Source organism: Atractosteus spatula, chromosome 6 (assembly GCF_055471065.1).
Source record: "Atractosteus spatula isolate fAtrSpa1 chromosome 6, fAtrSpa1.hap1, whole genome shotgun sequence".
NCBI lineage: Eukaryota > Metazoa > Chordata > Actinopteri > Semionotiformes > Lepisosteidae > Atractosteus > Atractosteus spatula.
The window spans coordinates 8431397-8443942 of NC_142711.1; the positions used below are offsets into that span (position 1 = coordinate 8431397).

A 12546-nucleotide genomic window follows, 5' to 3' on the forward strand; every position below is an offset into this window, starting at 1 on the left:
CAATATGACCAAATACTGGATCTTGTCACTTATTATTTACTCTGTAAAAAAATCTCTATCGAAGATAATATATCCAAATCCCAGCTAAGAGAAGTGGGTATTTTGTAAAACCTCTGTCAGACATTTCATCAAGTGATTTGCGTAGAAGGTGAGGGCAGCCCCTTCCCTCTCAAAACCAGTTTGTATTTGTACGAAGGCCTTCGCCACGTTCAGGACTGTGAGCTGCGAGTCATGAGTTCTTCTCTAGATGATGTAAATATGCTGGCTCTATCAGGGGGACACCAGCTGACAAACTCAGTGGACGAGGCTGTGAAATTGAAAAGAATGCAGTGAGATGACCCCCATAACATTTTTCTGGCCCTCTTGAAAACTTGTTGCTTCATGAAGGTCCAAAACAAAAATCTTGATTTTGGTGTAAAAGGCTTGTACTAAACTTCTGCCTGGAACTTACAGTATAAGGTCACTGTATAGTAATCGGAGGCTTGAAAACCTCTCTGTTGTGCCACATTGCCAGTGCTCTCAGTGCAGCCTCCTGAGACAGGGGAAAGGGGAAGATGCCTTTTGTTAGTAACTGCAGGAAGGTGAGGTAATGACATACTCATTCACTTCACCCTATTGCAGTGTTCATGGGCACATCTATTTTTATCGAGGGAAACAATAATAGCTTGTACTAGCAGGAAGCATCTTTTCTTGCTCAGGAGGCTGCATTAAGGAGGTTGGTGTTTACGATGACTGGTGTTATGGAGGTGTTTTAGTTGCAATGCAGTCAGTCAGACGATTGTGACACAGTGACCCCATAGGCATGAACTGCCGTTTGGTTTGATTTTTGGTTTGGACTGAATTTCCCCTTTAACATTAGTTATGAGTTAGCATCCAGATTACCTTAGTTTGTAATATTTTGGAAAGATAAAGCCATTCATTTAGTTAATGCTTGTGCAATAACGGTATAGTATTTTCCACTCTTTAAATTTGTACCCTGAATTTTAAAGCCAATGATTTTTTTTGCTGTTGGATTATGAATTAACTATGAACTCTGCTTTTTTCATGTTTCATTTTGTTTTGTTTTGTGTGTCGCTGTAAAACTCATTTTGCCTTTATTTTGGTTATTGTGGCATTTTTCAGTCCATGGCATCACAGGCATATCGTCTGTCCTTCCTTCTGGTTTATGAATTAAACATTTTGGATACTTTGTTTTTGTGTCAGGAACAAAGAAAAGATTTAAAAACATATTCCAGCTGAGCTTTCTTAACAGTAAAATAATGCTGTGGTTGCTTGGCCTCTGTCCCAGTGACCCTATGGAGAGTTTCCTGGTAATTGCAATGTTTATTTTTTTCGCAATTTGTTCCCCTCCTGGGGCCTGTCAGTAGTAATGAGAGCTACTGGTGTTCTGGTTCGACAGCTACATCATGTAGATAAGGTATAATCACTCTATTGGCCATATACATTTTCTTGTATTAGGAGTTTGTCTTTTCGCATACCCCAGCTTGCTCTCCATGAGACACACAGACACACAGACAGGGAGAGAAGCTTGGGGTCAGAGCGCAGGGTCAGCCATTTATACGGCGCCCCTGGAGTAGCTGGGGTTAAGGGCCTTGCTCAGGGGCGCAACAGAGCGGGATACGAACCGGCAACCGGCAACCGGCCATAGGCCCAGAGCCACCGCACTGCCCCCACATCTCATCCATGCTGGATGGACATCTCTGTATGAGGAGTACTACATAGATGGTTAGAAATACTCTTACTTAATATATTTTATACATGTTCTTAGATTCTTAGACTATCTGACTGCATTAGATTATGTTCAATTCTGGACATAATGACCCTGGAACTTCAGTTGGTTTATGAGGATAAAAGAGTGAAATTAATCTATTTCACAGTTCCTGTACCTACATCATCCCTGGTATGGCCATTTTTTCAAAAGAAGAAATACTTTAGGCTTTTTTTTCAATGTATTTGTCAGGAAAGGAAAAGGTTCAGGTATAAACTGTGGCAAAAAGTGGTATTTTTTTTCCCAATCCTCTACACTCTGCAGATTCAGTAACATTCAGCGTGTATGCACATCTCAAAAGGGTAAGACTGTTAAATTTGGAAAAGAATGGTCCTGTGAACTGTGAAGTTCAGAAGACAGCACACACTATCTGTAAGAAATGCATAAGTAATAAATAATACAGATGTTGCTCTTCAGGGATGGAGATATATGGAATGCATACTTATTGAAACTTTGTAAAAATAGCAGTATCTTAAAGATGGAGATTCCTAATGTCAGTGTTGAATGGGTTATATACAGTATATAGATTTTTATTGAATTATTACCCATTTATAGTATGGAAAAGGATTAATAATCCCTTGTTTTATTAAGCACATTTTTGTGAATAGTTATATAGGGTATTGGTTTTCTAAAACAAGGTTAAATTATCCTGAAAAAAAGAATAAATGTGAATATGCTTGCAGTCAGACATTTTTAACATATCAAGAAAAAGATTACAGATGAGATGAGACTGTTCAGTCCATCTTTCTTAGTTTGCTGTTGGCACCTTCATGACCAGCACTGCGGCTCCTATTGAACAAAACATGAGCTGGCAGATTTGACAAGACTCCTATAATTATTTGTTTTTTAAAAATGCCTCCTGCTCTTAGCCTTGAAATCAGTTGCACTTGATTAACGTTCATACTGTCTAGGATTGGTCTTTTCTTAGTTTGAAATAATGATTTGATTTCATTAAGCCCTTTTGAGAATCTTAAATCAATTAATCATCCTCATAGGTTTTTTTTTCCAGACATAAAAGATTCAGTCATCCCAGCCTTGTCTTGAGTGCAGTGAGCTTTTCATTTGCTGTGTCAGTCTGATTGTCCTCATGTGGCCTCTTTCCAGTACTATGTTCAGCTGGTTTTGTAATGTGCTCTATTGACAAAAAGCTGAATGCAGGCTTTTTAGATAAGGGTGCACAAGTGAACTGTACAATTGATACAGTGATGTCTTTATTTAAATTAATCTGTTTTTGCTGTATATCCAAGGATTATCAGCACATTCTCAGTATGGTTCTGATCAGATCATGACTATGTCAGTTTTAAGGAAAAGCAATTCTATGAAAGTATTATTTGATATTCTTCACCAGCTGTATTGGGGTTAGCACAGTGTCATCCACTTTGACTTGGTCTGGCTTTGCTGTACATTCTGTAGTTAATATTTTTTTATTATGTTTGTATTCAGAATGCAAAGAGAACAAAACCTGCTCTTTCATTAGTGTTCATTCTCAAAGTTATTTTACAGATTAGTATGTCTTAGTCTTCTATCTTTGGAGCCAAACCCAGTGAAAAGAAATGTTTTTGTTCTTAAAAGCGCTGAGTTGCTTTTGAGTTTTCTATGACTGTTTTCATAGATTTAATGTCTTATGTATTGCAAATATAATGTTACTATACTGTACTGAAAGATTCCAGTTTTGCTTCAACAGTCCTCCCTGAAATGCTTCATTTAAAAGTGTCATCTTCCTCTAATAGTAGCACAAATGACATTTCATTGGTAAGCAGATTTGTTTTTTTTATGCTGCACTTTGAGGACGTAAGGACAGCCATGTGCAGAGCAGTCCAATACCCTCAGGGTGCAGATTGAGACGCAGGCCTGATATTGCCGGCAGTGAACTTTGACTTTCAAATCCTGTCAATTAGCTGTACTTTTCTGCAAGCACGTGCAGCAAACTGACAGAGCCCTTTGCTACATTCTGATGCTTGGCTCTGCTGTCTACTCTTAGGGTAAAGTTTCTATCCTTGTGCATATCTACTGTGTTTATTTATGATGTATGTTTATTTGAAAATGTGTGCCCCACTCATTTTTGTATTATCCTCAGTGTGTGTATAACATTAATCTTGTGCTTTGCTAACACAAACACGGGGAACCTGAAAATCCAGTGGACATTGTGGTTCATCTCCCATTCAGTCTCTTATGTATTGCAACGTACAAATGAGATCATGCTGGAACTGAACCTTGTGTTCTTAGTCGGCACTGAGTTAGCAGATGTCCTCTTTTCTCTAAGGAAACACACCAAGTGCACACTGCATTGAAGTACTGAGTTTCTGTTTTTAATCATTGGGACTTATTTAATTTTTGCCCGTTTTCTCAGGTGTTATCATAGTGCCCAGTGCCGGTGTTGGCATTGTACTCGGAGGCTACATCATCAAAAAACTGAAGCTCGGTGCAAGGGAGTCGGCGAAACTGGCCATGATATGCAGTGGTGTGTCGCTGCTGTGCTTTTCCACACTGTTCATCGTGGGCTGTGAAAGCATTAACCTTGGAGGCATCAATATACCTTACACTACAGGGTAAGGATGAATGCTTCTGCTCCAGCAGCTGTGCTGTAATTTTCTCACGCAAAAACTATACGCAGAGTTAGCATTGGTATGACAGTGAGCCCATGGGGATTTGGGGGGCTCAGGGCTCCATTCCAGTTCCAGGAGTCTTTGCAGAGTTTTCATGTTTTTCCTGTGTTCATGTGCTCTGGTTTCCTGCCACGTCTCAAAAACGGGTTACATGTGATTGGTCAGTCTAAACTGCCCCTTTCTCTGTGGCCCTGCAATGGACAAAAACGTCCTGTCCAGTGAGAGTGCAGCTGTGTGCTGTCTGTCTCATCTTGCAGCCTATGCTTCTGGCTCCTACGTGACACAAGCAAGCAAAAATGCTTATGATAATTTGGTGTGATTGTGTGAGTTAAATCGGGAACAGGGTGGCTCCATGAATCTAAAACATTATTGATAGCAAAGGGCTGTTTTGCTCTCCTGGACATCTAAGGTAAATTCTTTTGCAATTTCTAAAATGAGGTCAAAGTCCAGAGTCTTGTTTGGCCTTCCAGTATCAGTTGACCCAGAGTCTGAGCCCACTCATTGTCTCTTAGTGTTTGTAGAGATCATCCAAGTTCAGAAAGCTGTTCTCTGTAGTTAAATGATTCCTCTGCAAGAGGAAAAAGAACATCCCTGTGTTTTAGGTTTCTGCCAGTACCCATAGTGTGACATCAGAGTGCATACATAGCATAAAATCATACTATTTTCTGGTGTTATAGTCTTTTCAAAAATTAAATCAGTGATTTTGCGGTGACCATTACCAACCTCTACAGCAGTACGTAAACACCAGTTTGCTAAGGGGCACAAAGGGACAATGATTTAGGGATGAGCACGCAGAGGAAATAGCACATTCCTTATCAAGCTGTCAGAGTGAAAGGAGAGTGGCATTTTGTTTTTTCGGTATTAAAAGGTCGGGTCGAAAAGGCTGTTGAACACATTTTTGTGTGGCTGCAAGAAAGAAACGAAGAATTGAATAAAAAATGACGATTTAATTAAAAACAAAAAGATAAATCCAGTCTGAGCAGAAGATGCAGGGCTGTGGGAGAGTGCAGGTGTACACGTTTTCATGAAGCTCCCAGCAAGTGCATTCCTCAGAGGCTTGCCCAGTCAGTGCAGTATGTGCCCATAGGTCTCCAGTGATTTTAAACACAGCAGCTCGGTGAGCATACTGTGCCTTGTAACATTTTAAGCTCCCTAGCTGCCATCCCAGGAATTCTTCCCAAAGTCATGCCTTGTAGCTGAGTCAATTGTCTCACTAAATGCTCATGTAATGTGCCTGCAGCTCAGGCCACACTTTTTTGCATGTGTGCAGAACATGCTTAATATGCACAGTCATCAAATTACAGTAAAAATGCAGAATTATATGGCTTGTGTCACAACATTTATATTTGACATACTTTATGTAATATTCATTATTTCTTTTGGATATCTCATTAAGTCTGATATTTTTTTTTACTGTCACAATAGAAGGATGACTTGTGTCTGGCTCAGATGTGCATTGCTGTGTGTTTTGTTTTTCACAATGCTTGAGCTCAGGCTGTTATGCTATTTATTTGTAAATGGTTCAGCACAGAAAACAGGAGACATCTCTGTACCCAGCAGTTTGTATAGGTATGGAGTGTTATCCAGCCATGCTGATGAAACAGTTCCCTAGGATACTTCAGGAAAGGCACAGATGAGATCCTTGAATCATTAATAAGAAGCTTTTTCTGAGATGTTTTCTCTTTGCTACGTATTTTTGCGTTTAAGCTGAGGTCTCATTTTCCCTTAAATCACAGGAGTGTCATCGGAAATAGCTCGTTCTGATTATTTTCAAAGTTCTACTGTGGGGATAACTGAAGTTCGGTGTTCTCTGGTGTTCTCTGCCTGGGAGAGTGCAGTGGATTTGTGAGAACCTGGAATGAGGTATCCACAAAGCTGTCAGAGCGCCTCCTCTCTTTTGAAGCATAATGATCTTCTCTGGTTTTGCAAACTCTATGTTCTTGTGAGAGGTTCATGGTATTGCGTTCTTCGACTTTCAGCTCCTTGTGACATAGGATTTGTTCTTCTGTAGTCCTGTTTTCTTTTGGGCAAATATAATAGACTGAGCCAGCCCTGTGTTTCCCATGGGAATTGAGAGCTTGTTGTTTCAGTCTTTCTCTGTCTGTCTTTCTTCCTAGTCCCACGTTAACCATGGCGCACAGAAACCTGACGGGCAGCTGCAACGTGAACTGTGGGTGTAAAATCCACGAGTATGCCCCTGTCTGCGGCTCAGATGGCATTACATACTTCAACCCCTGCCTGGCTGGGTGCAGCGGCGTGGGAAACGACAGCGCAGGGGTGAGTATTACCCACACTAGGCTTCGGAGAGATGCCCGTGTGTCAAAAAAAAATAGCCTGTGAGCTCTGAATCTCGGCAAAGTAAGGACTGCAGAAGCGAAGTGGACACTGGTCAGAGTTTGTCACCCAAAGACCCACATGTGAATTATTGGCCACATTCAAGGTTCACACCCTGCAAGATTTCTACTTCATGAATGAAAAAAATAGTTTATCAGCATTTCATCATGTAAATACAATGTGTCACTTATTACATTTAATGTAATATGTAATATTTTCGTATTACGGTATATTTCATGTTTACTAATTATTGATTTTAGTTGGCTGAGGCTTTATCCAAAGAGACTTACATCTGCATCCCTTTGTACAGCTGGGTACTTTGCTGGGACAATTCGATTGAAGTATCTTGCTCAAGGGTACAGTTGTCTCACCTGGGATTTAAACCCCTCCCTTGAAGATGGAAGCTGGAATCCGAGTCCTAACCTAACCGACCCTAAGTCCTGTTTTCTACGTAACAAGCAACGCTCAGAGCCAATGCTCATTTTTCAAATGTCAAGCAATCAGAATTTAAAAACAGTTCGATGTATTCATGTTGTGCTTTTCATGGCGAAAGATTGCAAAGCAGTTAAAATTACAGTAGAGGACCTAGCTCATCCTCAATGAAAGTGCAGCCCCCACCTGGGTGACTTGTGTTAGGCATTCTGTACAGCCAGTTAGGTGGAGATTGAGAAATCACTCCACTGGTTGAATTTAAGGGCTGATCTTTAGGAAGATCTGATTGTATGAGCCCACAGTGCAGTTTAGCCAAGACACCAGTGTTAACACTCCACCTTTTTTAAATACTGTCCTGGGAACTTTAATGACCAAGTAATTGGGACCAGGGATTAATGTCCCATCCGCAGGGTGACAAGTCCTATAGCAGTGTCCCCAGTCACCATACTGAGTTATCCATTGGAAAATTCTGGCCCAGAGGGAAGAGTGGCAAACTCTGGGATTTTTAAAGAAAGTTCATAACTTGTTTTCATGTAGTTGTTAAGTAAAAAAAAAGTGTTAAATTACAGTATGTACTTCAACGTTAGCAACAACTACAGTAATGCACTGCCTCTGTTGAAAACCCTTAAATGAAAAAAAAACGCAAAAACGTGTACAGCAAAAATGACCAGAAAATGACCTGCTTGTAGTCTTCCATAAAGTGTATAAATTCGTCTGCCAGTCTTCTATCATTTGATTGGACAAAATAAACAAATCCTTATATACCCACCTGGGTTTGTGCCCGAGATTTTATTGCACAGCTGGAAGTATCTAGAAAGAAATCTGGATTCAAATGCTATTGTTTGTTGTTGATGTATTGCATTTAATACTTTTATTAAGAAAAGACATCTTGTCAGGAGGTATATGGTTAATACTAATCATCTAAATACTAATGAAATCTAAATGGATTTTATTTGCATTCATATTGTGTAGAGGAGTTGTGCCTTATCCCCATGACAAATGGATGGATGATGTATATATATTTTTTGTCAGATGTTTTTTACTTTAATTCGGTGCTAGATTTCTTTAGGTAAGCAGCTTACCCAAAATGTTGTTTGAGTTTTGACATTGAGCAGAAAGCTGTGTGCGGTGGGGGCAGGAATTCAGGATTAAGTTCTGAATCCAATTTACTGATCCAAAGCCGCCGGGAAGCAATGACAGTTTCCTTTCAAAGCACTAAGTAGCAGTGGATTTCCCTGGACGCTAAAGAAAACTCGACTCCAGAAAGCTAGAGAGTCTTGTGTCAGATGTGACTGTTCACAGGTGTTCACTGAGCAGATAACCAGATGTGCCATGTCCCTAAATCTGTCAAAGACCAGGGACTTCGAGAGTTTACTTTCCCACCCAAAAACTCCTTCTTCAAAATGGAGCTATGGGACTACTACTATAGCAGACCATGTCTTTCTGTTAGAACATCAGTGCATACAGATTTGTGTCTGTGGTATTTTAAACTACTGGACCGTTTTTGTACATTGCTGTTTTTGATTGACAAAGGTAAAATAAGGGGCTTTTTATAGAGTAACATGCAAAGAAAGCGCCATGTTGTAGTCCTGGATGATGTGGGTTCATATTAAAACAAATCATTAGTAAGGGTAATGCATGTTTCTTTGTTCTTCAGCCTATGTAATCTGCTGGATCAGAGTGAACAATCGTGGTTGTGGACTGCTACTGTATCCTCAAGTTTTCTAGGTCTCCAGTAGCACTTGAAGAACTGGGATAAATCAGTCCAATTACACTTAATTTAGTCATTAATTTGTTTAACGTATCTGCATTCATTCCCATGGTAGGCATGGGTGGGATTTGAAGAAGCCATTCATTTTATCAGTAATGACTATTAGTATGTTATAAAGGCATATGTCTTGTTTTAACTAAACTCTCGGATGTTTTCTTCTGTTTTATTTAGCATGAAAAAGACATTAAGGAAAAATAATTCCCATAAATGAACTTCAAAGTTAAAGATTTACCTTTTTCATAAATTTTGCAACTGCAACATTGATATTTCAGAAAAACGTGCTGGTTATGTTGTGCGCTTAACTTGAAATTGTGGATCTCGGTCTTGGATGGTGCAAGTAGTTTTTCAATGTAGATTTCCTTATGTTTTTTTTTTGGTATTTCGAATGACTTTCTGTCGATATGCTGGATGATGGGATGATTCCAAAGAAAGAATACTAGACAGAGTATAAGCACAACAATTTCCATTGTGAAGGACCTGTGGACATTGTGCCAGCAGCCATATCACCCTGCAACTAACAACTGGCAACCCACTAAAGCTCAGCAGGTTTGAGCCTGGTCAGTACCTGGATGAGAGACCTCCTGGGAAAAACTAAGGTTGCTGCTGGTCCTAATGCCCCAGTATAGTGATGGGGACCCTATACTGTAAAAAAAAAAGGCGCTGTCCTTCGGATGAGACATAAAACTAAGGTCCTGGCTCTCTGTGGTCATTAAAAATCCCAATCAGGTTTTTTGAAAAGAGTTGGGGTGTAACCCTGGCGTCCTGGCCACATTTCTCATTGGCCTCCTAATAATCCCAATATATGAATTGGCTTCATCACTCTGTTCTCCTCCCTACTGAGAGCTTGTGTGTGGTGAGCGTACTGGCGGTGGTGGTGGAGGGGAGTCCCCATTACCTGTAAAGTGCTTTGAGTGGAGTGTCCAGAAAAGCGCTATATAAGTGTAAGCAATTATTAATATTAATTTATAATTTATTATCATTGAGGTACAGTATTCAGATGGTGGATTAAAAACGTGCCTGTGCTGTGAGCTCATGTGATGAGCCTTGGATGAACACTGAGATCCGCTCCCTGCTTAAAGCCCGTGATGCAGCCTTCAAATCTGGTAATGAGGAAGAACTGAGAGGGGCTAGGAAAGAATTAAGAGCTGGCATAAAATCTGCCAAGAAACAGTACAAATCCCAGATAGAACACCACTACAACACCAACACTAACCCACGACGCATGTGGCAAGACATAAATACAATCACAAGCTACAGGAGCAAAACAAGCCCTGTAAGCGCTACTGACCCCTCTCTCCCAAACAAGCTTAACACCTTCTATGCACGCTTCGAAGCTCAAAACCCTGAACCAGCCACCTGGACCACTGACTCCCCTACCACCCCACCCCCCACACTATCGAAGCTAGATGTGTGGAAATCACTAAGTAGAGTGAACACACAGAAAGCTGCTGGACCTGATGGTATCCCTGGCCTGGTACTCAGAACATGTGCCTGGCAGATAGCTGATGTCTGTACCGACATCTTCAACCTGTCCTTGGCCCAGGCCACTGTACCTAGCTGCTTCAAGACAACCACCATCGTGCCAGTACCGAAAAAATCAGCCCCCACATGCCTAAACGACTACCGCCCTATTGCACTCACCCCCATCATAATGAAGTGCTTTGAAAAACTACTTATTCCGCACATTAAAGCCAGCATTCCAAAAACACTGGATCCTCTACAGTTTGCCTATCGCACAAACCGCTCCACAGAGGATGCAATCTCCATAGCTTTACACACCACACTAACCCACCTGGATAAAAGGAACACCTATACAAGAATGCTGTTCATTGACTTCAGCTCAGCATTTAACACCATCATACCCATAAAACTTTCTACCAAACTCAGGGCTCTAGGTTTAGATACAACCCTCTGCAGCTGGATCCTAGACTTCCTCACCAGCAGACCCCAGACTGTCAGGATTGGCAACCTCATCTCCAACACACTCACCCTTAACACCGGTGCCCCTCAAGGCTGTGTGCTCAGCCCACTGCTTTACTCCCTGTTCACCCACGACTGTACTGCTAAGTTCAGCACAAACACCATCACCAAGTATGCTGACGATACCACAGTCGTGGGCTTGATCACTGACAACGACGAGACTGCCTACAGGGAGGAGATAAAACAACTCGCAGACTGGTGCCGAACCAACAACCTATGTCTCAACATCAGCAAAACCAAAGAGCTGATTGTTGACTTCAGAAGACAAGGAAAAGTTCACTCCCCCATCTACATAGAAGGGTCTGCAGTGGAGATGGTGAATAACTTCAAATTCCTAGGCGTTCACATCTCTAAGGACCTTACATGGACACTGAACACCTCCAGTCTCACCAAGAAGGCACAACAGCGGCTGTACTTCCTGAGAAGGCTGAAGAAAATACACCTACACCCACTGATCCTCACCAATTTCTACAGATGTACGGTGGAGAGCATACTGACCAGCTGCATCACAGTCTGGTATGGCAACTGCACTGCATCCGACCGTAAGGCACTACAGCGGGTAGTCAAAACTGCCCAACACATCATCGGCAGTGCCTTACCATCCATCCAGGAAATATACAACACCAGGAGTCTGAAAAAAGCCACCAAAATTATGTCTGACCCCACTCACCCTGGTCATAACTTGTTTGTTCCCCTACCATCTGGCAGAAGGTTCCGGTCACTCCAGTCACACACAACTAGACTCCAAAATAGCTTCTTCCCCAGAGCTGTCAAGTTGGTGACGCCCCCACTCCCTTCCACCTTATTATGATCTCTCCTAACATCCTCCTGTACCCACAACCACTGTACTCCTACACCACCACACACACATGTAAGCCAAAATTGTACTGTCCCCTCGATAGCCCAGTAAAATTGTAACAGGCATAATAATATTTAATATTTATTAATTAACCATACTACTTTTAACCATACTATCCTTTTTTTTTTTTTTTTTTTTTTTTTTTGCACTGTTCCAAGAATTACCTTGCACTGTTTTTGTCCTGTTAAATTTTCTCTGTTTGCGGAATTTTGCACAGTTTTCGATTACATGTTATTTATGTTATGTTATTACATGTTGTTACTGTTATTGCTATTGTGTAACTGTCTATTGTCTCATCTTCTGTCCTATTTATATACTGCACCTGAGTGACTAATGAGAAACACTTTTCATTATACTATGCACCTGTGTAAGTTTAATGACAATAAAGTTGAATTGAATTGAATTGAATGTGGCCCTCCTCTCCCTGTGTGCAGATCAGGAACTACACAGACTGCGCTTGTGTGCAGAGCAGGCAGGTCATCACTCCCCCCACCGCGGGGCAGCGCAGCCAGCTGCAGCTGGTCATCGTGAAAACCTACCTGAACGAGAATGGCTATGCTGTGTCGGGGAAGTGTGATCGCACCTGCAACACGCTCATCCCCTTCCTCATATTCCTCTTCATCGTCACTCTCATTACTGCTTGTGCGCAGCCGTCGGCAATCATTGTAACACTCAGGTAAGGAGCTGTGATATCGGTCTGTACAGGTTGTTTTGCTTGGCAGATGCCCTTATCCAGGTCGATGTGCGATATACAGTGCCTTGAAAGGGTATCTGTCCTTCCAAATGATGTCCCATC

General features: G+C 41.3%; 1 protein-coding gene across 3 annotated transcripts in view; it reads left to right on the forward strand.

The window, feature by feature from the left end:
• Positions 1 to 12546, forward strand: part of LOC148831764 (solute carrier organic anion transporter family member 5A1-like) — a 60607-nt gene that overhangs the window by 40555 nt on the left and 7506 nt on the right. For all 3 annotated transcript variants that reach the window (XM_088919711.1, XM_088919712.1, XM_088919714.1), the window contains exons 6-8: positions 4119 to 4317; positions 6492 to 6651; positions 12185 to 12426. In XM_088919711.1, coding sequence (XP_088775837.1) covers positions 4119 to 4317; positions 6492 to 6651; positions 12185 to 12426 — 601 coding nt within the window. The remainder of the gene's footprint in view (positions 1 to 4118; positions 4318 to 6491; positions 6652 to 12184; positions 12427 to 12546) is intronic.